This window comes from Saccopteryx bilineata, chromosome 7 (genome assembly GCF_036850765.1).
Source record: "Saccopteryx bilineata isolate mSacBil1 chromosome 7, mSacBil1_pri_phased_curated, whole genome shotgun sequence".
In the NCBI taxonomy this organism is placed as follows: Eukaryota; Metazoa; Chordata; class Mammalia; order Chiroptera; family Emballonuridae; genus Saccopteryx; species Saccopteryx bilineata.
In genome coordinates, this window is record NC_089496.1 from 76,689,709 (window position 1) to 76,715,929 (window position 26,221).

Here is a 26,221-nt window from a genome sequence, read left to right on the forward strand (position 1 = left end):
CCAGAAGTGCATTCTAAAAGCACAAACTGAAGTCTCTCTAGTGATGGAATTTCAGGCACTGTGGCAGGTCAGTGGGGACACATCTGAGAATGTCAGGCTGGTGAGTGTACATATAGATTGGCTTGACTGCCCCCCCTCCCCCATCACTGTTTGCCTGGCCTCGAACTGTATTTCCTTCTGGGACAGACTCCACTCCGCCCTGCTTCCCAAGCTTTCTGGGTCGTAGGGCTCCCCACCCAGGGCCGTAGGGCTGAGGCCCAAGGGAAAAAGCTCTGTGCTGGTCATTGGCTCTAAATTTCAGAGAATAACGTGGGTGGTTGGGAATTTTGCAGGATTCCAGTGTTTTCTTGAGAGAAGAAACCCCACCTCCATGCAGTGCACCTGTACTTTCTAAATGGATGCTCAAGCTTCCCGTTAAATGACTCCAGAGGGCCCTGGCCGGTAGGCTCAGTGGTAGAGTGTCGGCCTGGTGTGCAGGAGTCCCGGGTTCAATTCCCAGCCAGGGCACACAGGAGAGGCACCCATTTGCTTCTCCACCCCTCCCCCTCTCCTTCCTCTCTGTCTCTCTCTTCCCCTCCCACAGCAAGGCTCCATTGGAGCAAAGATGGACCGGGCACTGGGGATGGCTCTGTGGCCTCTGCCTCAGGCGCTAGAATGGCTCTGGACGCAACAGAGCGACGCCCCAGAGGGGCAAAGCATCATCTCCTGGTGGGCATGCCGGTGGATCCCGGTCGGGCGCATGCGGGAGTCTGTCTGACTGCCTCCCCATTTCCAGCTTCAGAAAAATGAAGAAGAAAAAAAAAAAAAATGACTCCAGAGACAGGGAGCTTAGTTGGAAGGGCTGGAAATTCTAGGCCTTTTATTTCTTCTTTGTATCTTTTTATTATTTTTATTTTTTGCGAGAGAGAAAGAGAGAGGGAGACAGAGACAGGAAGGGAGAGAGATGAGAAGCATCAACTCATAGTTGCAGCACTTTAGTTGTTCATTGATTACTTTTTCATACATGCAGCCGAGCCAGGTACCCCTTGCTCAAGCCAGTGACCTTGGGCTTCAAGCCGGTGACCATAGGGTCATGTTGATGATCCCATATTTAAGTTACCCCATGCTCAAGCCGGTGAATTTGCATTCAAGCTGGATAAAGCCTGCACTCAAGCCAGAGACCTTGGGGCCTCAAACCTTAGATCTCAGCATCCTAGGTTGACACTGTTATCTACTGCACCACCACTGGTCAAGCTCTTCTTTGTATCTTGATTTAGATTAAAGTTTTCCACAATGGGCCTGACCTGTGGTGGTGCAGTGGATAAAGTGTCGACCTGGAAATGCTGAGGTCGCTGGTTCGAAACCCTGGGTTTGCCTGGTCAAGGCACATATGGGAGTTGATGCTTTCTGCTCAACTCTCTCTCTCTCCTCTCTCTCTCCTCTCTCTCCTCTCTCTAATGAATAAATAAAAAAGCTAAAAAAAAAAAAAAAACCCTGCCCACTTAGAGCTGACATGCTGTGGGGAAAAAAGGCAACAAACAAAACAATAAGGAGAATACAGGGTGTGTCCAATGGTGATACAAGGAAAAATGAAGTAAGGAAGAGGGATAGGGGATGCTATGTTTGCATTTTAGCATACTGTAGGTAGTGAGGGTGCCATTCCAGCATTGTCCTGAGACGGAAGAGCAAGCTGGGGCACATGGATATTGTGGGAGAGAGGTCCCGATAGAGGGAACAACCAGTGCAAAGGCCCTGATGTTGGAGTGCAGTTGGAGAGAGAGAAACAACAGAGAGGCAGTGCTCTGGAGCCAAATCAGCCAGGTGAGGATTGTAGGAGATCAGATGAAGTCAGGAGGGCGCAAAGGTGGCGTGGATGGTGCTTACACAGGTATGGCTTTTGAAATGCAAATTTTTCAGTAGGAAAGAATTAGAGTCTAGTAAAAGCTCAAGCCCAGACTAAAAGAATACCAAAATCCAGGCATGAAGAGCCAAGTGAAGACCACATCAGGAAATGCAGGATGAGATCAGCATTTCTAGAACCCTCCAATGGCTGGCATGTCATCTTGTGCCAAAGGAACCGGGTAACAGTGTTTACAATCAATTGTATTGATCTAGGAAAACGGAAACTAAAATTACTTCGTGGGGTAAGAGGCTTAACGGAAAGGGCTGGGTTTCCTGGGGCATAGGGGGGGTGAGGGGAGGCTGTCAGTGTTCTCAGGACTGGATCTCAGGAACCGTGCAGCGGTGGGCATGAGCTGGTGCCCTCCCCTGCCCCCTTGGGGCCTGTGAGTGCCTCCCAGGACTCTGGCCTGCCTTTGTCAGGCAGGGGAGTCTCCACACATTATGTGAGTCCATGCATTTGTTATGTAAACCTTAGTGTGAGTCAGCCCCAGCAGCCTGGCTTGCCCGGTATCAAGAATCCTAAGGGCCAAATCCCCACCCTGGGGTGGCCTTTCATGAGGCCAGTCCCCAGAGGATGTCACTGGGTCCTAATCTTCCTCACTGAACTATTAATATGCCCACTGCCCAGGAAGCATGTTCCGCTCAGATGTGCTCTGTGATTTGGTAGCTAAGATTGGTCCGAGGGCTTCAGTTCTAGGCCTACCTGACCACGCCATCTCTCCTGAAATTACCCAAGACTGTGATAGGGAACAAGGACAGGCCCAGCACAAGGAATGAACCAGCAGGCAGCAACAGAACAGAAGAGAGCGTGGGAGGTGACATGAGGCAAGGCAGGAGTAGAGAGAGGTCGAAGGTCACAGGGAAGCAATGGCCACAGCGCAGTGAGCCGGGAACCATGCAGGAACATTCGGAACTCTCAGTCCCTCACTAGAAGCTGGCAGAGGCCATTGTTACAGTCACGGACATAGATTATTATCTTCTTATTTTTTGGCGTGTGCGTGTTTACTCGCTTTGATATTGGGAGAGAGGAGGCGGGATCACATGGCCAGGTTTGGCACACTTTCAGCCAGGACTCAGGGAGAGGGTTCTGAGGGAGTACAGGCCCTAACGGGGACTGTGACCCCCATATCCCCTTTCTACCCTCTGCCCCACACCCTAAATATCCTCCTGCCTCACCCAGCCCAACAGAGCACAGCCGCAGTGAGCAATTATGGCTAGCACCTGATGGCAAGTAGACAGTAAGGTCCCTGCCCAGCCACCAGCCGTATAGCGGTCACTGGGGTCAGCCGGACACAGGTTCAAATTCTGACTATGCCACTTTCTGCACACGTGACCTTGGACACGTTCTTTATCCCATTGAGACTAGATGTTCTCATCTGTAAAATGGGGAGTGCTTTATAGGGCTGTTTGGGGGCTTACACAGGACCCTGCCTGTAAAGCATGTAGCCCGGCCCTGCCGCACAGCCAGTGCCCCGGAATGTCAGCCATTACAGTTACTCTCATCATCGTTACTGACAGCATGACCACCTTACAATCTACTATTGACACAGGATTTCACTGCCTGAGTGTGCAGTTGTGTTTATGATTGTGTTGGCACCAAGCAGTCCTTTTTAATTGCTGCTGGCTAACAAGAAAAGAGCAGAGGCGGATTTAATGCGTAAATGATGCGTTGAAGCCAAGGGAAGGCCAAGTGATGTAACAGCCCACTGTGCAAACAGAAGTATCGCAGTAATTCAAACAGACAAGCAGTGGGAGAACTGAGTCACCGGCTGCACATGTCAGCACCCACGGGCACGTCACATCCACAGGGAGGCCTGCTCTCATTGGTCAGCCCCGGATCTCCACGAGCGGCAATTCGGTTTCAGCCAAGCAAGATCGTCCTCCCATTGAATGAATGTTTAAATGCATTTATTGGGTGTGTTGTTTTGTTTACATTTATTGTGTAAATTTCTCTCGACTGTATTACTAAGTAAAAATGAAAATAACAAGTTGCAATATGCTACCTTTTCATAAGAAAGGGGAGTGCTGTAAGAATAGAGGGATATGTCATCCTGGCTGGCTGGCTGCCTGAGCGCTGGTGGAGGGGTGTCCACTGAGGGGGCAGAAATCATTACATACCTCGGTCAGCACCGGGGAGGCTGCGGGAGTCTCTTTCCCATGAAGGGAATGAACAAGCTCAGGTAGAACCCACTGTCAGGGAGAAAGAGCCCTGTCGCTTCCCAGATGAACATATTCCAGAATACTATCTGGAAAGTATTCCTTTTCCCTGAAAACAAGAAGGTCAGAAGACTAGTCCTGAGAAGAAATGTAGCAAAGCACAGTGATGTGGCCAGCATGGGGAGACAGTGTAGCCACCGGTCCCCTGAGAAAGCGCTGCCCACTAGTGTGTCTGCAGTGGGTTCTAGGGCCTCCAGCCCCAAGCAGGCGTCAGGGTGCGGGCGGCGGCTGCCAGCAAGGCCCCTCCAGCCTCCATCTTCCTGGTTCATTCACCCCGGCCAGCTAGCCACATATTCTGTATGTTGTGAGGTGGACAAGTTGGGAAACACTGCCACGGAGTGTGTGCTGACCTCTGACCTTAGAAACAAAAGGTCAAAGAAGCAGACAGCTTGCAAAATAGGTTCAAGGCGCCTTGTCGGCTCACCAGGGACCAGACTGCACCGAAGCACGGGCAGCAATGCAGGGAGGCTGGCAGCTCTCCTGCCCAGGAAAAAAATAACCTAATGGCACCAAAGGGAGAGCTGCAGGGAAGGCAGAGATTTAATCCATGAAGCCTGGGGTTAGGCCCATGTGGAACAGGGAACAAAACTTCCATGGCTGGCCCCGGAAGAGTGTCCTGCCTAGGAAGGGAAGGCTGTGACTTGATCACAGTGGCTGTTGTCACAGGCCAGGCACTGTGCTGAGCCCTTTATGGGTATCACCTGATGAGCTGGTTAGCTTGTACCCCATTTTACAGATGAGGAAACTTATTTTGCACAGTGGCATTTAAGCAAATTTCCGAGCTGGAGTTGAGCCCAGGGCTGGGCTGGTAACCTGTATACTGGCCCACCACCTGTAAGGTCTGTGTGGGGGAGGGCAGGTCTGGCCCACAAGTTACAGAAATATCAACCAGGTCAACTGGGAGGATGCAGGTGAACAGCCTTTTCTTTCTTTCTTTCTTTCTTTCTTTCTTTCTTTCTTTCTTTCTTTCTTTCTTTCTTTTTATTCATTTTAGAGAGGAGAGGGAGAGACAGAGAGAGAGAGAGAAAGGAGAGACAGAGAGAGAAAAGGGGGGTAGGAGCTGGAAGCATCAACTCCCATATGTGCCTTGACCAGGCAAGCCCAGGGTTTCGAACCAGTGACCTCAGCATTTCCAGGTCGACACTTTATCTACTGCGCCACCCCAGGTCAGGCTGAACAGCCTTTTCTAAGAAAATGTCGAATGTGAATCAGAGCAGGGCTATCCGCATCACAAAGCCTAGGGGAAGTGGTGGCCTATTCAGCCAGAGTTCTTCCTCCTCTAGAGGCAGAGAGCTTTCTAGCCTCACTCCTCAGGTGCAAATTCTAGATCTTCCTCCAAATCCCCAGCAAGCTCTCTAGGTCTCGGTTTCTGAATCTGTAAAATGAGGATATTAGTAATACCTGTCTCAAGGTCGTTAAGGGACTAAATGAGGCCATCAGTGTAAAGTTCTCAGCAATCAGCCTGAGATGAAATGAGTGAGCGAGCTCTCTGAGTTTTAACTGTTAAAGTATCCCTTATTGACAAGTTCCTTGCTACAGATGCCCACATAGGTGTTGTTTAGGGACAAGCCCCTGAGCCCACCCAAGCAGTTGGGGAGTAAGACCTGAGGCCTGGCTGGCCAACTCTCAGCCTGTGGAGGCTCCAGCTTCACAGGGCAATGGGTGGCACCCCATCCTCCCCAGGTCTGTTCAGGAGCCCACAAACGCAAAACTTACTGGGTTATGAAAGTCACTCTGTCTCCCCAAGCCTCTCCCCTACCCAGCATGTAACCTGGGAGGGTCACTGTCAGTGCCTCGGGCATGGGGCTATTGAGGGCCTCCATGGTAGTCAGAGAGGCCTTTTAAAAGGGTAAATTAGGGCCCTGGCCAGTTAGCTCAGTCAGTTAGAGTATTGCCCTGAAACACCAAGGTTGCCGGTTCAATCTCACATCAGGTCCCGGGTCAGGGCACATATGGGAAGCGATCAATGCATGTGGAACAACAAATGAGTGTCTCTCTCTCTCTCTCTCTCCTCACCCCCTTCCTCTCTGTCTTTTTAAAACTGATCAATTAAAAAATGGTAAATTAATGAAATTCTCTAAAACACTGTCCACTGCTCTGAGAATTTAATTAAACATCCTGACTGGACTACCACGTGCTTCATGATCTCACCCCTGCCTACCCCTCTCACCTCATCTCCCCCCACCCCTGCCCTCTACCACCACGCTTTGAGCAGTGTCTGCTCTCCAAGGCTCCAAGCTCTCACCAGGCCTGTGTTCTCCTGGTTTCCTCTGCCTGGGAAGCCCTCTCTTCACACCTCAGGTCTTCACATTTGCCTCTTTCTCAAGCCTCCACTCAAATACCCCCTCCTCCCAGAAACCTTCCCTGACTACCCGAGGGACTGCCCCAGGCATTAGCACATCACCCTCTTTATGACTTTTTCCCAGAGTACTTAATGATGACCTGAACTTCTCTTATAAACTGGCTAATTTTGCTGTTGTCTGCCTCCCTCACCATAACGGTAGCCCTGGAGGAGGGCCTGCACTCAGCAGGTGCTCAACCACTGTCTGAGGAATGAGTGAATGAAATGCCTGGTGCACAATCAGCCCTCCATAGAGGGTTTGTTTTTTGTTCTTTGTTTGTTTGTTTGTTTGTTTGTTTGAGTGAGAGACAGGAACATTGTGCTGTTCCTGTATATGCCCTGTGCCCTGTGCCCTGACTGAGGAATCAAACTGGCAACCTCCATGCTCTGGGGGACGACGCTCCAACCAGCCAAGTGATCCAGCCGGGCTCGTTTTATTGTTTCGCTTTTTAATAATTTTTAAAAAGACTTTATTTGGCCCTGGCTGGTTTGCTCAGCGGTAGAAAATTGGCCCGGCATGTGGAAGTCCCTTCAGGGTACAAAGGAGAAGTGACCGTCTGTTTCTCCACCCTTTCCCCTTCTCTCTCTCTCTCTTTCTCTCCTCTCTCTCTCTCTCTTTCTCTCTTTCTTTCTGTCTCCCCCTCCTGCAGCCATGGCTCCAATAGTTCGAGCAATGTTGGCCCTGGACACTGAGGATGGCTCCATGGCCATGCCTCAAGCGTTAAAATAGCTCGGTTACCAAGCAACAGAGCAGCAGCTACAGATGGGCAGAGCATCGCCCAGTAGCGGGGCTTGTGGGGTGGATCCTGGTCAGGAAGCATGCAAGAGTCTGTCTCTTTGCCTCGCTGCCTCTTAATTAAAAAAAAAAAATACTGATTGATTTTAGACGAAATCGGGCGCATTCAGGGTGGTATGGCCGTAGACTACTGATTGATTTTAAAGAGAGAGAGGGAAAGAAGGGAAGGAGCAGGAAGCACCAACTCACAGCAGTTGCTTCTCAAGCATGTGCCTTGACCAGGCAAGCCCAGGGTTTTGAACCAGAGACCGCAGCGTTCTAAGATGCACGCCTTGTCCGCTGTACCACCCCAGAGGTTTTTATTGTCATACATAACTTATCTCCATCACAAGCCCTCTCCTGGCCTCTAGGCCGCACTCAGGCACTCTTGGAAGGTCTCCTTTGCTTAAAAGCACTCCACCTGTCAGTGAGAGGACCTTCACTATTTGCCACCCACATCTCTGTCACCTGGCATCTCTGGCACCCTCTCTGCCAAGTGCAGCCCCTTGAGCATGAGCAGCGCTGGCACCTTTACTGTGCAGGTGGTGCAGGTTGGCCTGTTCCCCAGGTGTACGGACTGTGTCTCACTGAAGTATGGCACCCGCCCTCCTCTAGGTATTGGCTAACTTTTCCCCAGCAGTGTTTGTTTTAGGGATTAAAGTGAGTGGAGGTGCCTGTAATTTCCAGAATCATTTGTTCCTTTCCTGGCAGCCAGCAGTACATTTGTTATTTTATTTCCCCAAGCCCCTGATAATACCGTTCCAGACACGTTGGTTTGATAGCATCACCCAGCAGAAACACCCTCTGATGCCGCCCCTAGCACGGGCAGACTCGCTTCGGGGGGGTGGGGGGGCTGAATGTGGCGTTCCTTTCCCTCCTTTCTCGGGTCAGCCTTGAGGCCCACATCATTTCTCCTGTTCTGTTTTCTTTTTCAGCGCTGCAATGACACCCCCACCCCCACCCCCTCACCCCCGCCACAGTACCCTTACCTGGCACAGTCCGAAAATGGGCTACATCTACTGCCCTATTCGATTTTCAAATTAATGTCTTTCAGGCACTAAAACTTTGGACAACTATGTTCTATTTTATTTTACTTTATTTTTATTTATTTATTTGAGAGAGGCAGGGAGAGAGAGAGACCGGAAGGAACATCAAGATACTCCTGTGTGTGCCCTGACTGGGAATCCAACCGGCAACCTCTGCGCTCCGGGACGACACTCTAACCAGGGCTTAATTTTTATTTTAGAGAGACAGAGTGAAGGGGGCGGGGGAGACTTGCTGTTCCACTCAGTCATGTCTTTTTTGGTTGCTTCTCATGTGTGCCCTGTCTGGGGATTGAACCCACAATCCTGTTGTTTTGGGACAACGCTCTTAACTGACTGAGCTAACTGGTCAGGGCCTGAACAAGTATATGTATATATATATATATTTTTTAATTTTTTTATTTATTCATTTTAGAGGGAAGAGGAGAGAAAGAGAGAGAAGGGGGGAGGGGAGGAGCAGGAAGCATCAACTTCCATATGTGCCTTGACCAGGCAAACCCAGGGTTTTGAATCAGTGACCTCAGCTTTCCAGGTTGACATTTAATCCACTGAGCCATCACAGGTCAGGCTGAACAACTATATTTTAAAAACAGCTTTATTGCAGTGTGAATGACACACTGTAAACTGCGCATATATTTTTAAACTGTGCATATTTAAAGTGTACAGCTTGATTGGTGTTGAGTTTGCATACATCCGTGAAACCATCACCACAGTCTAGAGCAGGGGTAGTCAACCTTTTTATACCTACTGCCCACTTTTGTATCTCTGTTAGTAGTAAAATTTTCTAACCGCCCACCAGTTCCACAGTAATGGTGATTTATAAAGTAGGGAAGTCACTTTACTTTATAAAATTTATAAAGCAGAGTTACAGCAAGTTAAAGCATATAATAATAATTACTTACCAAGTACTTTATGTCGGATTTTCGCTCAGTTTGACAGAATAAATTTTTTTTTTAATTTTTATTTATTTATTCATTTTTAGAGAGGAGAGAGAGAGGGAGAGAGAGGAGAGAGAGAGAGAGAGAGAAGGGGGAAGGAGCTGGAAGCATCAACTCCCATATGTGCCTTGACCAGGCAAGCCCAGGGTTTTGAACCGGCAACCTCAACATTTCCAGGTTGATGCTTTATCCACTGCGCCACCACAGGTCAGGCGACAGAATAAATCTTTATAAAACAACTTACTACAGTTAAATCTATCTTTTTATTTATACTTTGGTTGCTCAGCTAACACCCACCATGAAAGCTGGAACGCCCACTAGTGGACGGTAGGGACCAGGTTGACTACCACTGGTCTAGATAATGAACATATCCATCACTCCCAAAAGGTGCCCCCACCCCTTGCCCCAGCAACCAGCGATCTGCCTTCTAAACACACATTTAATGCAAAGCTGTCTCACCCACCTCCTCGCCCTGTAACTAGAGTGTGATCAAAGTGATTGTTCCTCTCCCTGGTTCAGCATGACCATTAACATTACTGAAAGCCATGTCCTCAGCTGTCGTGGAGAGACATAAGACTGTTTGCCCTGAACACTAAATGGCCCCATTGTTGTACTGCCATGCCTGGCGGTTTGGGGTTTGGGAGTTTCTCCCTGGCTGCCAGCTGTCTCAGTGCGCAGTTCCCAGCAACCACCCGCCTCCCGCACCATTCCCATTCCTCACTCAGGATCGATGGTTCTCAGCAGGGGGCAGTTTTGCTACCCTGGGGACATTTTTAGTTGTCTTAATGAGGTGGGGTGCCACTGGCACCTACCTAGTGTTTAGAGACCAAGGATGTTACTAAACATTCTACATGCACAGGTCAGCCCCACCAAAAACAATGATCCATCCCAAGACTTCAGCGTGCTGAGGTTGAGAAACCCTTTCCAGATGCCAGAACTAATTGGAAAAGTCAACAAGCAGTCATGATAATTGACTGTCTTACTTTTCTGGAACAAGAAGGAGATGGAAAGGCAGAGGCTTGTTGGAGCTGTAAGGTCACATGGGAGGACACAAATTCAGGAAGATCCTGGCCGTCTCCAGGTGCCTCCTTCCAGCTTTATAAGACATGGTCGCTGGTGTCCAAGAACAAACTCTGAGGGACTTGGTTTGAGGCACCAGGGCCCAGCACTGAGTAGGTGCTTAATGAATGCCTGTCAGATTAGATTGCACCCACCACACCTATTTGGTGCCCAGTTGCGGGTAGCACTGGCTAGACATTGAAGGCAAGGCAGGAGGAGCTACAGAAGGGAGCCATTAAACCTACCAGTGAGCCTGACCAGGCGGTGGCGCAGTGGATAGAGCATCGGACTGGGATGCAGAGGACCCAGGTTCGAGACCTCAAGGTCGCCAGCTTGAGCGTGGGCTCATCTGGTTTGAGCAAAAGTCTACCAGCTTGAACCCAAGGTCGCTGGGTCCAACAAGGGGTTACTCGGTCTGCTGAAGACCCGCGGTCAAGGCACATATGAGAAAGCAATTAATGAACAACTAAGGTGTTGCAAGCGCAATGGAAAACTAATGATTGATGCTTCTCATCTCTCTCCGTTCCTGTCTGTCTGTCCCTGTCTATCCCTCACTCTGACTCACTTTCTGTCTCTGAAATAAATAAATAAATAAAGACTTAAACCTACCAGTGAGTGGGCCTAGGGTTCAGCAGATTCAGCTGGTGAAAGGTAAGTGCAGACCTCCCCCCTCCCCCAGTAACCAGGAAAATGAGGGCTGGCCATGCTGGGATCCTGTCCCAGCGGGACCAGCTATTTCACCACCAAATCACCTCTAGCTCCTCCCCCCCACCCACAGACACCCTGTTTGCCTGTCATATAAAGGAGGTTTTCCCAAAGTGGTCGGGCCCCTTATTGGTATAGGAGAAGCCTGACGGTTGCCCAGCAGTGTTCAGAAGGGACCCGAGGTATGCTGGAGCCAGATGGTGAAGTATGGGCATGCTTTATTCCATTCTGCATGACTTCAAGGTTTTGTTACTTGATTACAAAAGTTATTGTAGACATTCCTGAAAACGCATGTAAACAAGAAGAAAACAGAATGCTCACAAGTCCCACCCTTTCAGAAACAACAATTAAATTTTGTTGTGTGACCTTCTATGCATGTATGAATGTGGTACAGATATTTTGATGAAGACCAGGTGTGGGGGCTGCTGTCCAGGGCTGTGTTTGGGGTGCCTGAGAGTGGGGAGGTTTTGAGAGAAGGGAACACCTGAGAGCAATCCCCAAAGACACTAAGTGGATTAATTGGCCGTTTTCCATGGAGCCTCCCAGACTAGCCCCAAAACCAGGGATAAAGGATAAAGAGCTGGGTGAACACTTCTCTTCTGGTCCCCACTGGGAAGGTGAGAACCCCTTCACGGCTCCTTCCTTCCTCGGCCCTGCTCCTCCCCACAGGTTGACACCCCTCCTGTTGTCAGGTTTCTATCACAAAGTGCCCTATCCTATCCCTATCTACTGCTGAATAGAACTGATAGACTCAGATCCAAAGGGCAGTAGGGCTCCTAAGGCCCCAAGTCCCAGGACCTGCACTCCTGGGGCAGTTAAACTCCCTGGGGCCTTAAGGCCTCTGATATGTATATCCGTTGGGAGTGACAGAACAATACCTGCCCACAGGACTCGTTCCAGTGAGATAGAGGACGGAATTGGCTAGCAGTCACCAACTGAAGCTAGCTGGGACTCTCCAGAGGGCATTCTCTCCTGAGGGGCCTCAGGAGAGTGGCTTTCACATTCTTTTTTTTTTTTTTTAACTTTATTTATTTATTCATGTTAGGAGAGAGAGAGAGAGAGAGAGAGAAGGGAGGAGCAGAAAGCATCAACTCCCATATGTGCCTTGACCAGGCAAGCCCAGGGTTTTTTGTTTTGTTTTTTGTTTTTTTTTCTGAAGCTGGAAACGGGGAGAGACAGTCAGACAGACTCCCACATGCGCCCCACCGGGATCCACCCGGCACACCCACCAGGGGGCGACGCTCTGCCCCTCCGGGGCGCTGCTCTGTTGTGACCAGAGCCACTCTAGCGCCTGGGGCAGAGGCCAAGGAGCCATCCCCAGCACCCAGGCCATCCTTGCTCCAATGGAGCCTCGCTGAGGGAGGGGAAGAGAGAGACAGAAAGGAGAGGGGGAGGGGTGGAGAAGCAAATGGGCACCTCTCCTGTGTGCCCTGGCCGGGAATCGAACCCGGGACTTCTGCCGACGCTCTACCACTGAGCCAACCAGCCAGGGCCAAGCCCAGAGTTTTGAACCAGTGACCTCAGCGTTCCAGGTCGAAGCTTCAACCACTGTGCCACCACAGGTCAGGTATTCACATTCTTTTCAGCAACAGAATTGTAGTAAAATACGATGGCATGTGAAACCCTGAAACAGGAGAGGGAGAAGGTAGAAAAGCTCTGGGTGCAGCAAGGCAGGTGCTCACTTGCTCAGTCCCCTCCCCTCCCCTCTCCTCAGTGATGCAGTTCTGAGTTTCGAGATTTCTGCCTTATGCCAAAGGCAGGACTGGAGGGCCAAGCTTGGAGAAACACTGGGAAGTTTGTCAAGTGCCTCTCTTCCTCCTCCTCAGACAAGCTGAGGCTCCCCTGAGGCCAGTCTTCAGGATGGGTGGGGCACCTAGAGGCGGCCAGGATTGCTTTCTGCCTGGCTTGACCTTTTTTCTAGGTCAGAGGACAAGTGGGAAGGGCACTGGAAGACTCCGAGGCTAGATGGGGCCAGCCCTGTCCCAATTTCCCCTCAATGGGGTTCTCTTGCTCACAGACTGAGGAAGAACTGTGACTCACTTCCTGCCTCGCTGGGTCTGACTGCACAAGTATTGTTTTCCCAATGGTGGCTGGTGCTGATGGGGACTACCCCAGGGTGGCCCGAGAGTCAGACCCTTATTGGGGAAAGTTCCCACTCCAGACTTGTCTCTCAGCTTAGTTTTCAGGATTCTCCCCCACACCCCCCACACTCTTCCCCAAGTTTCCGCATTTGCGGTTTTTGCTGCATTTGTAAGGGTGCCCAGATGGCACCTTATCCCATTAATTAAATATTCTCTTCATTTTCGAGGGGTAAATTGAAGCTCAGATATGATGTATCTATGGCATAAAATAGTTGGTAGGGATTTGAATCCAGGCTTGCTGGTTGACTTGTCACCTACTGAGTCCTTAGGAATATCACTTAGCCTCTCTGGCCTAGGTTTAGTCCTGTGTAAAACATAGAGGGATACGTTCAAGGCACCTAAAGGAAAATTATTACATCCACCTCATGGGGCCTGTAGTGAAGAAGAAATGAGTTACATGGCTCCTAGTAAGCACTGGATAGTGTTCGTTTTTGTCGTTATTCCCAAGCCTATGTTAAGGAGGCCACTGGATAATACTGTGCTGCGGAGTTATCTCACAGCGAACAGGAAGGGATGGGCAGAGACTGCTCTGCAACCTTGGAACTAGAGAACTCTGCAACCTAGCCTAGAGAACTACTGGCCACATTTCCCCGTTTTCTTTCACAGCTCAAGCAGGGGTGGCCTCTCCAAGTAGCACAGACGTTTTCTAGGGCAGGGACCCAGGGAGGGAGCAGAGTTGGCTGGTATATTGCAAGTGCTGGGATCCAGGCTCTGCTGAAGTCCCACACATGTCTTCCAGGCTCTGAGGCCTGCTAGTCTGGGAACTTAGACAGATTATTTAAACTCTGTACACCTCAGTTTCCTTATCTGTAAAATGGGATTAATATCGGCTTGAAAGGATTATGCGGATTAAATAATGTACATAAAACGGAGATACTGTCAACAGTGGCCGGCCTGGTGCCCGTCAGCTGGTCAAATTAAAAGGCGGTGGGCTTCTTTTTCTGCTTATCCACCTGTCTATATATAGCTATAGATGCAAATAAGATCTCGGGGTTTGCCGGCTGCTGTGAAGTCCGATCACAGGTTGTGTGCCCCAGATCAGTCATCCAGGGCACTTAACCGGTCATGCCCAAACTCAGAGATCGGTAGTGGGAAGTGGGGGGAGAGGGCCAGCTCCCCCAGAATCCAGCCGTGACTGGGCTCCGAGCGGCGACTCAAGCCCTTCCCAACCCAAGCCGAGGGTTCCGAGTCCGGGTCTCCGTGCCTCCCGCCGTTGGAGCTCGCGGCGCGAGAAGCCGAGCCCAGGCGCAGGCACCTGGGGCCTGGGGGACGCTCTGGGCAGCCACGAGGGCTCTGGGACCTCAGGCCCCGGTTCCTACCGGCCCCTACGGGAGCCGGAGGTGGAGGCCGCCCTTAGGGCCCACGCTCCTCCGAACGCGGGCCGGGGCAGCATGGGCGGCGCGGGCGGCGGAGGCGGCGAGGCGGCGGGACGGGGACGGCGGCGGCCGGGAGCGCGGAGGTGGCGCCGCGCGGGGGAGGGGCTCGGCGGCGGAGGAGGAGGAGCCGGGGCCGCCGCGAGCCGCTGACAGCGGCCGGAGTAAACAAGCCGCGCGCCGCGGCCCGGCCGCTGCCCCCGCCCGCGCCGGAGCCCGAGCCCAGGCCGAGCCCTGCCCTGGTCGCCGGCCGGGCCGAGGCCGAGGCCGCGCCGCCGCGCCGCCCGCCTCCGCGCGGTGACGCTACTGCCGGGCGCGGGGAGCGCGCCGAGCTCAGGCCCCGCTGCCGGGCTCCTTGCTCGGCCGAGCGGCGCCCGAGCCGCCGCGGCGCTCGCCCGGAAAAGTTTCCCCGCCCGGGCTCCCCAAGGTAAGCGGCGAGGGCGCTGGGCCTGGGGCGCGGGAGCCGGGCCCAGGGGCGCGGCCGGACTGGGCCCTCTGCTGGAGAAGCCCACCTGAGCGCGCGCCCGCCGCGGCCCCGGCCCCGGCCCTGCCCGCGCCGGTACTTTTCCGCTGGGGCCGGGGCGAGCCCTCTGACCTCAGGAAGCGGCGCGGGGCCCCGCGAGGGCGGGATGGGAGAGAATTCCAGAGGCGCGGGCGCCCCCCCCTCCGCCGTCCCCCGGGGCCGCCGCCGGCTCGCCCCCTCCGCGCCCGGGGAGGGAGGAGCTGCTGGTGGGGGGCGGGAGGTTGTTCCGGGGCCTCGCCTCCGCCCCCCGCCCCCGCCCCCGCCCCCGCCCGCACACCTGGGCGGCCGGAGACTCAGGTGCGGGACCGGCGGCTGTGGGAGGCCGGCTCAGGTAGGTTCCGGGACTGCCTCCCGCGGAGGCCTGGCTGAGGCCCCTGCCGCCCGCGTCGGGTGGCTGGACGGAGGGGCGGCCTGCCTGCCAGACAGGTCTGACAGCAGTCAGTCTGGTCAGAACCTGCTTTCCCTCCGTCCCCTACTTCCTTGGCTCTGGGGGTGCAGCAGACCCTCCTTCTCGGGCGAGTGTTGGAGTTCTCTGCGACTTGGTCAGTGCGATGGGAATCCGTGATGTGGCCTAAAGTAAGGGCTGGGTAGCTGCTGGCCAGGTGTGGACACGGCATAGGAGAGGAGTAAAGCCTGAGCCTATTCAACCACAGTGGCCTCAGTGTTACTATTTACTACATTGGGTTTCCACGTAAGATTTTTAAAAAGGATTTTGTGGCTTTTAAAAAAGTTTGAAAACCTCTGGGTTAGCAGTTTTTTACCACCAAGGAAACTGAGGCTCAGAGAGGAAGTGACTTATCTAAGATCACACAGCAAATGTGAGTTGAGTGGAGGCTGGAAGTCAAAATTTCAAGGGAGCCTTTAAGTGTCTGTAATAGGACCTGGCTGGGTAAGAGAGGCTGGAAGGAGTTACGGATCGGGTTTCCCAGGCAGCCTGTCTGCCAGACCCCCAGTGCCTGGGAAACAGCAGCCGGACCTGGGGTAGGTTCACTGTGGGTGCCTTGGAGTGGCTGTTTGTCCGGAGCTTGGGAAAAAGGAGAACACAGCCAGAAAGAGGGCCCACATCTGGGAGCTGAGTCCCATGTGAGAGGGCATCACGGGAGGCAAGAAATACAGCAAGAACTTGGACTCAGAGGGTGAGTCAGAGTCTGGAATGGGGGTGGGGAGAAGCCCGTTCATTCATTGTTCTCAGTGCCAGCTCTTTTGGGAAATGGGGGTCCTCGCTCCCTCCAGGATGCTGAGACAGGGCTGTTTGGGGGTGGGTCATGGCTCTGTGGAAGCCATGTGCCCCACTGCCATGGCTGGGAACGTTGGGCACAGCGAGGACACCCGCGCTTGGGTATTGTTTGGATGCACCTAAAGTCTTCTTACTTTCTGGGTGCTGAAATGTAATTAAATAATTGGTTAGTCACCTTTAACACCAAGCAGCTGCTGCTCTATCCACTGTCGGCCAGAACCTGGGCTAGACCCAGTTGAACCCAATCTTAGTTTGGGGGCTCCAGCAGGGCTCACAGCACGTGGTCAAGGGGTGACTGTGCATGACATCTGGACTTAAGAGGCAGCTATTGTGGTGGCAAGAAGAAGAAAAGAGGTCTCTTTCCCATCTGTCTTTGCCCCCAGAGCCCCAATATCTTCTGTTAAATGAAGGGCTTGGGGTCCCTTCACCCCTGAGGGCTAGAGGTCTGGCTGCCTAGCCATTGCTTTGACTAGCTTTTTGGAACTTGGCCACTCAAGACATCCTGGGGCTGTGGCTTCCAGGCCTCCCTCAGAGTCCTGTAGACTCTGCCCTTCCGGGGTGAGGAACTGCATTGTGGATGCCTCCTGCCATCAGCTGTCAGGTTATTTTGGTATAAACTGAAAATACTCCAGGAATAGCGTGTTGAGTCCCCCCAGCCTGCATGGCGGGGCTGCAGCCAGAGCAGAAGTGGGAATGGAGGGTTCCCAGTGGTGAGCCCGCCTGCCCAGCTTTCAGAGCCCGGGGGAGCTGAGAGCTTCATTTTGCCTCCTGGCAGAGTGGCCTCCTTTGGGGCTGGGCCGTGGGAGTGGTGGGGGCATCCTGGGCCTTGTGGGCAGGCCTTGGCACTGAGCCGGGATACCTCTAGCAACCCCGCTGGGACCTCCCCCAGCTTCTCCCCACCCTAGAGGCTTGGCTTCTGGCTAGTTAGGGGCCCTGTGTGGGGACAGTTATGTGGCCCCGGGCAGAGAGGTCCCGCTGTCTGTTTGCTGAAGGAGGAAAAACAACATGAGGACTATTGATTCAGCCTCACCTTGGTGCTCCTGGCTCAGCAGCCAGTGTTTGCCCTGGCTGCCCCACTTGGATTATGCAAGGCTGGTGGGTGTGGAGGGAGCAAGGGGGCTGCTGGGGGCTTCCAGGCCGAGGTGGGACAGGGCTGGGCAGCCCCAGCGTTCCCCAGGAAACAGTAAAAAAAAAAGCCTGAGCCCTGACTTTGATGGTGACCAAGGGTCTGGGCCATAAAAGGAGGGGAAGCCTCTGTGATCCCTGCGTTTAGCCCCGTCCCACTCCCACCAAGGGTCATCCACTTTTCTGCCCAGAGGCGGTGTGTCTTTGCAAATAACGGGCTGGGTCTGCTTTGCTGAACCAGGAAACCGTAGCGAGCTGTGTAGATGCTGCCTATTAAGAAACTTCAAAAAGCCAACGTTTTATTCTTTTACAAAATATATCTAGGTAATTTGGAAAGCATACAATGACACAAAGAAAAATATAATTACTTGTAATTCTCGCCATCTTGAGAGAACCATTGTTAACAATTTAGCGTGTGTATGTCTGTCCAGATTTTGTTTTGTGGTTCTGTATAAACATACATGTATAAATAGTTTTTTAAAAACAAAATGGAATCGTGTACATGCTGTTGTAACCCATCCTTTTTACTTTGATTCTGGCAAGCATCTATTTGGTTGCTCTGATTTCAAGTGACTCAGGTCTTGATATCCTTCATCCCACTTCTATATTCTTGTGTGGAGAGAGCTTGGGAGCTGCGTGTGTGGAGGGGTCCATCTGTCCATCTCTCTAGCTGACTGTGGGGGCTGGATTTTTACCCCTCTCCCCCAAAGACCCTTTCAGGCTTGTTTTGAGGCGTGCCAGAGCAGGAAGGCAGCATTAGCCATGGTGTGAGGGACTGACTCTCCCCCTTTCCTCCCCGTTCCTCTCAGAGCCAGCAGCCCGCATCCTCCTGCCACAGCCCTGCCCAGCTCGGCCCCATGCCCCCGCCAGTCAGCCCCGGGCCACAGGCAGTGTGTTGGCACGTGGGGGCCGAGGCCCTGTGACCAGGCCAAGGAGACGAGGGCTCCACGGTACCAGTCACCTGTCCCCCCATGGAGCTGAGGCCCTGGTTGCTATGGGTAGTAGCAGCAGCAGGACCCTTGGTCCTGCTGGTAGCTGATGCCCATGGCCAGAAGGTCTTCACCAACACCTGGGCTGTGCACATCCCTGGAGGCCCGGCTGTGGCGGACCACCTGGCACTCAAGCATGGCTTTCTCAACCGGGGCCAGGTAGGTGTTCTTACTACCAGCTACCTGGGCTTAGGACATTTCGGAGGGTGGGTTGGTGAGGGCAGGGGTTCTGGCACTGGGAGCAGGAATGGGGCTTGTCTGCTCCGGTATGTTCTGTGTGGCCAGAGGATGTGACAGTGGCTTGCTCTGCCCTTGGGTTTCTAGCATAGGTTGCTCAGTGTACCCTAGAGAGGGGCAGTCCCCCTTGGTCCCCGGCACAGGGGACTATGGCAGGGAGCAGATGCCCATACCACCTCCTACCATTGTGTGCCTCCCCTGCAGCCTGTTGTCCACCTTGTCCCCCGCCTCCCTGGGGACTGACAGATGGAAAGCCCAGCCCAGTCTTACTGCTCTGTTGCAGATCTTCGGCGACTATTACCACTTCTGGCATCGAGCTGTGACAAAGCGGTCCCTGTCGCCTCACCGCCTGCGGCACAGCCGGCTGCAGAGAGAGCCTCAAGTGAGTGCAGCCCAGGCCCCTCCTGCTCCACTTCCCTTCCTGCTCTCAGGAATGCCTCTCTCTCCCTCCTGCTCCTCCACCCACACCACCTCTCTCACCCCTCACAGGTACAGTGGCTAGAGCAGCAGGTGGCAAAGCGGCGGACCAAAAGGGACATATACCAGGAGCCCACGGACCCCAAGTTTCCCCAGCAGTGGTACCTGGTACATTTCCTCCTAGAGTCCTGGGTCATCCCCTTCAGGTGCAGCCACCTGTCCACTGAGGGGTCCCACAGGGACGTGAGACCGACTTTGAGGCCTCCTCTCATTCTTCCTCTTTCTGTCTGCTGAGCAGTCTCTCCTTAGCCCAGCCTGCTGGGCCTGGGGTGTGGGGGGTGCCCTCCCAGGGTTCTTTACACTTCCACGGAGCCCAGACAGCCAGTGGTGGCATTTCAGGAGCTGCAGTGGGTGGGGAAGGTGGTTTGGGGATGTGAGGGGATTCTTCCAGGTACCCTGCCCTCTCACAACCAACCATGTTCACAAGTGCCGTGGGGATGGGTGTCTTTGCAGTCTGGCATCACCCAGCGGGACCTGAACGTGAAGGAGGCCTGGGCCCAGGGTTACACAGGGCGCGGCATTGTGGTCTCCATCCTGGATGATGGCATCGAGAAGAACCACCCGGACCTGGCAGGCAATTATGTGAGCAGGTGTCAGGGGAGGCAGTGATCCCTGGTGAGGAGGTCTAAGGGTGGTCCTCTTCTGCCAGCGTGGTTAGGCTGCTCCTGACGACAGCCACGTCCTTTCCAGGATCCGGGGGCCAGTTTTGATGTCAACGATCAGGACCCTGACCCACAGCCTCGGTACACACAGATGAATGACAACAGGTCAGAAACTTCAGTCCCTGGCCTCTGCCTCCCTCCTCCTCTCCCACAAAGGAAGCAAGGCTGAGCCATGCTGCAGACATGTGCTGCCTGCAAGGCCGACATCCTTCCTGCAGTCCTGGGCTTCTTGGGGCTCTGAGGGAGGGTTTGGTCAGAGCCAAGGTGGCCTCAGGCCAAGTGGAGTGTGTGGGAGGGTACTGTGCCTACATGTGGGACAGCGGTCACGGGTGGAGGGGCTTGGTGACCCTCTGCTCCTCAGGGTTCACCTGCCAGGCTCTGTGCACTACTAATGCCATGCTCTTGGACCTGGTAGGCACGGCACACGGTGTGCAGGTGAAGTGGCCGCGGTGGCCAACAATGGCGTCTGTGGTGTGGGTGTGGCCTACAACGCCCGCATCGGAGGTGGGTGTAAGCCTTGGCCACTATCTTTGGGAGGGTTCTTCAGGTGGGGTTTTTCACATCCACTTTTCATTCAGCCAGTGCCTGCCTCTTTCCCACTGTGCATCCTTTTGACCATGTGGCTATTCCTTAGAAGGTTGCACCACCACTGCTGGGGGCCCTGTGCTGGGGTGGGTGAGTGTTTCTTAGTAGGCGCTTCCCTACCTCCTATCTCCACCCCAGCCACTCTGAGTCCTTACACAGCAGGCTTGGATTGCCACGCTCCTTTGGGAACTCAGAGACGTGTCCTGATGGTTGAGGGCAGGGGTGTTCTTTTCTCCTCCCCGGAGAAAAGGGAGAGGAAGAGGCAGGCCACGGAGTTAGAGCTCCGGCTCTCCCAGCACCAGCCTCTCTCTGCCATTGCCCACCCTCTGGGTGCACGGCCGGGGGTGCTCCCAGGGTGCTCCTGGCAGCTGAACCCATGCGGCATCCTTCACCCTGCCTCTTCGCTGGCCAGGGGTGCGCATGCTGGACGGCGAGGTGACAGACGCGGTGGAGGCGCGCTCGCTGGGCCTGAACCCCAACCACATCCACATCTACAGCGCCAGCTGGGGCCCTGAGGATGATGGCAAGACTGTGGATGGGCCAGCCCGCCTGGCCGAGGAGGCCTTCTTCCGGGGAGTGAGCCAGGTGAGGGCCAGGCCCGGCTTCTGCAGGCTAGGCACATTTCTGTTTATGTAGCTTTCTTTCTTGTGTCTTTCTGTCCTGTTCACTTATTCTTGTGTTTAATTTTAATTTTACACAAAGCATGTTTATTAAAATGTTAAGGGACTAGAAAGACAGAACAAAAAGAAAAGTAAATTAAAATCACCCATAATTCCATTCCCGGGAATCACCACTCGGAGCATTTTGTTGGTGCTGTCTGCCTCCTGGGCATGGACACCTGACCCACCAGGGAACTGGGGGTGGCGGGGATAGAGGGTCCCTGAGAAGGAGGCCCCTGCCTTCCCTGTCTGTAGAAGTGTCTCTGTCTACTAGGCTTCCCCCGAGTCTTGTTCTCCAGTGACCTCAGCCTACTCTGTCCACAGGGCCGTGGGGGGCTGGGCTCCATCTTCGTCTGGGCCTCGGGGAACGGGGGCCGAGAACATGACAGCTGCAACTGCGATGGCTACACCAACAGCATCTACACGCTGTCCATCAGCAGCGCCACGCAGTTTGGCAACGTGCCCTGGTACAGCGAGGCCTGCTCCTCCACACTGGCCACCACCTACAGTAGTGGAAACCAGAATGAGAAGCAAATTGTAAGTTTTGCCCTGGTGGGGGCCAAGGAAGTGGGGATGGTTGCTGGCTCCGCCCAGCCCCGCCTCCCTCATACCTACACATGGCCTGGTGGTGCTGGCTCCAGCATTGGGGGATGGGAGTTGCGGGGCCCTTTAAGAATCTAGGGGGACGCCTGACCAGGCGGTGGCGCAGTGGATAGAGCATCGATATGGGGTGCAGAGGACCCAGGTTCAAGACCCCGAGGTCGCCAGCTTGAGCGCGGGCTCATCTGGTTTGAGCAAAGCTCACCAGCTTAGACCCAAGGTCGCTGGTTCGAGCAAGGGGTTACTGGGTCTGCTGAAGGCTCACAGTCAAGGCATGTATGAGAAAGCAATCAATGAACAACTAAGGTGTCGCAACGAAAAATTAATGATTGATGCTTCTTATCTCTCTCCATTCCTATCTGTCCCTGTCTATCCTTCTCTCTGACTCTCTCTGTCTCTGTAAAGAAAAAAAAAAGAATCTTGGGGGCCATTGAGCCCTCTATGGAGCCCCTGGGAAGTGGTCTTAGTGATCTCCAACCTCTAGTGCAATCCCCTTGTTCCTTGGGAAACTGAGGTCCGAAAAGGGCCAGACATTGGCCTGTCCCTAGCAAGGCAGCCAGGAAGCCAGGCAGCCCTGGGAGCTGGGTGTCCTGGTCCTGGTGGTGCTCAGGGCCCGTAGGGGGAGGAAAGGCAAGCTCGTGGACTCTCTGGTCCCCTCCGCTCACCGCAGGCGCAACACTATTGTTCTCCTGTCAGGTGACCACTGACTTGCGGCAGAAGTGTACCGAATCTCACACGGGCACCTCGGCCTCTGCCCCCTTGGCAGCGGGCATCATTGCTCTCACCCTGGAGGCCAAGTAAGTGGTGGGAGTGGAGGGAGAGCCCTGTCCCCACCCGTGCCCTCTGTAGGCAGCCCTTGGTCTCCCGCTTCCCTGCCCAGAGACCGAGTCCAGTCTCTCCCGCCCTCCTTTGCAGTAAGAACCTCACCTGGCGGGACATGCAGCACCTGGTGGTACAGACCTCGAAGCCAGCACACCTTAATGCTAACGATTGGGCCACCAATGGTGTGGGCCGGAAAGGTGAGGATGGGGTGGCCCAGTGGGCTGGATTGGGGGTCGGTGGGAAGTGCTCTGTGCCTCTCAGCCGACCCTCCCTCCCTGCCCCACAGTCAGCCATTCCTATGGCTATGGGTTGTTGGACGCAGGCGCCATGGTGGCCTTGGCCCAGAACTGGACGACAGTGGCTCCCCAGCGGAAGTGCGTTATTGACATCCTTACTGAGCCCAGGTGAGGGCTGGATCCCGGCTGGGCGGGGCAGGTGACACCTGAGAGTGGCAGGTGTGCCCTTGGGTCCCTGTAGACCAGGCTGACAGACCGTCATGGTGCTCTCTGCACAGGGACATCGGGAAGCATCTGGAGGTGCGGAAGACTGTGACCGCCTGCCTAGGGGAGGCCGGTCACATCACCCGGCTGGAGCACGCTCAGGCACGCCTCACTCTGTCCTACAATCGCCGCGGCGACCTGGCTATCCACCTGGTCAGCCCCTTGGGCACCCGCTCCACTCTGCTGGCTGCCAGGTGCTTGCCCTGTCCCCTGTCCAGCACGTCCTCTCTCCCGCGTCTGTGTGCGTCCGTCCATCCATCCATCCGTCCATTCACTCATTCACTCATTCACTCACTCACTCCCACGGCCCTGGTGGTCCCTGAATAATCTCAGCTGGGCACTGTTGGAATTTTGGGGTGGTTTATCCTGTGGGACTGTCCCATGTTGCAGGACTCCCTGATTTGACCCTTCAGATGCCACGCTGTGTCCTTCCCTGGGCAGTGCCCTTGCACAGTTCCAGAAACTTTCTGCTCAAGAATATCTGTTCTACTGGGAATCCGAGCCCCCAGCATTTCCAGCCCCATGGCGGGGGTGCTGTTCCTGGGGAGGGTGTGTGGGGGGTTGGTGCTCCCTGGCTGGGGTCCCCAGAGACCGCAGACAGCAGTGTGCCCCCTGCTTCCCCAGGCCACACGACTACTCTGCAGACGGTTTTAATGACTGGGCCTTCATGACAACCCACTCCTGGGACGAGGACCCCTCTGGAGAGTGGGTCCTGGAGATTGAAAACACCAGTGAAGCCAACAACTACGGTATGGGGGCACTCGAGGGCTGGGGGCAAGGAGAAGAGACAGTGGGGTCTGGAGGCTGGGTCCCAGCGCCACTCACTCTGGCCTCCTCCCCCACCGGAATAGGGACACTGACCAAGTTCACTCTCGTGCTGTATGGCACAGCCCCTGAGGGGCTGCCCACCTCTCCCGAGAGCAGTGGCTGCAAGACCCTTACATCCAGCCAGGCCTGTGTCGGTCAGTACTGGGTGCTAGTATGGTTTGGGGCCAAAGGTCTGGGAGGAAAAGGTGTCTGAAGAGACGCTGAAGCCCATGGAATGACGTAGTTCTGGGGCTAGGAGCTCCTGGGGATGTGGGGACTGCGCTTGGGCTGCCCTAGTCCTGGGTCTCCCTGGCTGCGTGGCCGCAGGCAGTGCAGCCGACACCTGCCTTCTCTCCCACGCCTGCAGTGTGCGAGGAAGGCTTCTCCCTGCATGAGAAAAGCTGCGTCCAGCACTGCCCACCAGGCTTTGCCCCGCAAGTCCTCAGTACACACTACAGCACCGAGAACGATGTAGAGACCATCCGTGCCAGCGTCTGCACCCCCTGCCACACCTCGTGTGCCACGTGTCGGGGGCCAGCCCCTACAGACTGCCTCACTTGCCCCAGCCACGCCTTCCTGGACCCTGTGGAGCAGACCTGCTCCAGGCAAAGCCAGAGCAGCCGAGAGTCACCGAACCAGCAGCTGCCACCGACCCGACCATCTCCGGAGGCGGAGATGGAGTCGCGGCCACGGGCAGGGCTGCTGCCCTCGCACCTGCCTGAGGTGGTGGCCGGTCTCAGCTGCGCCTTCATTGTCCTGGTCTTCATCACTGTCTTCCTGGTCCTGCAGCTGCGCTCAGGCTTCAGCTTCCGGGGGGTGAAGGTGTACACCATGGACCGCGGCCTCATCTCCTACAAGGGGCTGCCGCCTGAGGCCTGGCAGGAGTGCCCATCAGACTCTGAGGAGGATGAGGGCCGGGGCGAGAGGACCACCTTTATCAGAGACCAGAGCATCCTCTGACGAGTGCCACCGCCGCCCCTTCAAGCCCATCCCCTCCTTGGGCACTTTTTAATTCACCAAAGTATTTTTTTATCTTGGGACTGGGTTTGGACCCCAGCTGGGAGGCAAGAGGGGCAGAGATGGCGTCCCCCCTATCCTTGGTCCTCCTGGCTGCCTGAGGTGGGACCCCAGGACCAGCTGGGGGGCAGGGGCGGGCCTCACCCCACCCCTAGCACCCCTCTGTGTGAGGAAAGGAGTGAAACCTTCAGGATAGCTTTCCAAGGCTGTCCAGGCCTCAGCCGGAGTCACCTGCGGAGTGAAGAGGGGCGGCCCTTCTCTTTGGGGATTCCTGACCCCGTTGCAGTTCTGGCTTCTTCCCTGTCCCTCTAAAGCAATAATGGTCCCCATCCAGATAGCAGGGAGGCGACCAAGGGGCATGTGAAGGAGGAAGCCACCTCTTCAAGGGCTTGTGCATCCCCGACACCATCCCCCACCTCTGATGAGCCTCAGGCAGAAGCAGTGATGGAAGGAAGGGACCAAGGCGAGGCAGGTGCTTCCAGGGTGTGTGTGTGTGCACGCGTGTGTGTGCACGCGTGTGTGTGTGTCCCTTTGCTCACCACAGCTGGCTGCCCGCTGAGCGAGGCTGGCCAAGCCGAGCCCCATGCTGACGTCCTGACCACCCTTCCCTCCAGCCAGGGCCCAAGTCCCTGTTTTCTGAGCCCGGGGTTGCCTGGGCTGTTGGCACTCACAGTCCTGGAGCCCCTGGGTGGGTGGTGGGGAGGGACGGCGGCCCAGCCGGCCTCTCCCACCTCTCACCCGATGCTGCTTTCCCCTGTGGGGATCTCAGGGGCTGTTTGAGGATATATTTTCACTCTGTGATTATTTCACTTTAGATGCTGATTTTTTTATTTTATTTTTTTGGTATTTTTAACGGGGATAGCAGCTGGACCACCCACCTTTCCACGCCTACTTTCCACCCTGCTGTTCCCCCAGCTGCCCTGGCCCTGAGGTGTGGGGGACTGCAGCATGTTGCTGGAGAGTTGAGGTGTAGCTGAGCCCCAGGTTCTGAGGAGGCTGGCCAGGGGGGCCCTTGGAAAAGGGGTTATACTGGAGGGCGGCTGTTGTCCATATTTCAGATGGGGCTTGTCCTGCCAAGGGCTCATGGGTCACTGGTTCTCCAAGTGCCAGGGGTGGGCAGGCGGTGGTACCGTGCCCCCTCCAACACTGTGCCCTGGTGGAGAAAGCACTGGCCTGGCCTGCCCCCCAAGTTCCGCTCTTCTGACGTGCCTTTGCACCCCTCCCATTAGGACAATCAGTCCCCTTCTGTTAGGGAGCACTCTTCTTTCTCTTCCCCAGTCCCTCCGGGCGCCCGGCCACCTGCCCAGGGGTGCCCCTCCCACCCTCCCCTTGTGGCCAGCCCAGCTGGTTTTGTAAGATACTGGGTTGGTGCACAGTGATTTCTTTTCCTTGTAATTTAAACAGACCCAGCATTGTTGGTTCTATTTAATGGACACGAGATAATGTTAGAGGTTTTAAAGTGATTAAACGTGCAGACTATGCAAACCAGTCCCGGTTTCCAGTGTGGT

At 54.7% G+C, this 26,221-nt stretch overlaps 1 protein-coding gene across 3 annotated transcripts; it reads left to right on the forward strand.

Moving 5' to 3' along the window:
• The first annotated feature begins 14,589 nt into the window (after positions 1-14,589).
• On the forward strand, positions 14,590-26,201 carry FURIN (furin, paired basic amino acid cleaving enzyme). Of its 3 annotated transcripts, none has more exons than XM_066240356.1 (16): positions 14,590-14,900; positions 18,168-18,506; positions 18,868-18,966; positions 19,074-19,169; positions 19,515-19,643; positions 19,752-19,828; positions 20,139-20,227; positions 20,721-20,893; positions 21,292-21,504; positions 22,264-22,364; positions 22,483-22,586; positions 22,676-22,793; positions 22,904-23,083; positions 23,514-23,638; positions 23,741-23,851; positions 24,064-26,201. In XM_066240356.1, exons 2-16 carry the CDS (start codon positions 18,330-18,332, stop codon positions 24,654-24,656), a joined length of 2,385 nt encoding a protein of 794 aa, XP_066096453.1. In that variant the 5' UTR covers positions 14,590-14,900; positions 18,168-18,329; the 3' UTR covers positions 24,657-26,201. The 3 variants fall into 3 exon arrangements, with proteins under 3 accessions (XP_066096453.1, XP_066096454.1, XP_066096455.1); XM_066240357.1 differs by lacking the exon at positions 14,590-14,900 and adding an exon at positions 15,192-15,327; XM_066240358.1 differs by lacking the exon at positions 14,590-14,900 and adding an exon at positions 15,403-15,538.
• Positions 26,202-26,221: the final 20 nt, after the last annotated feature.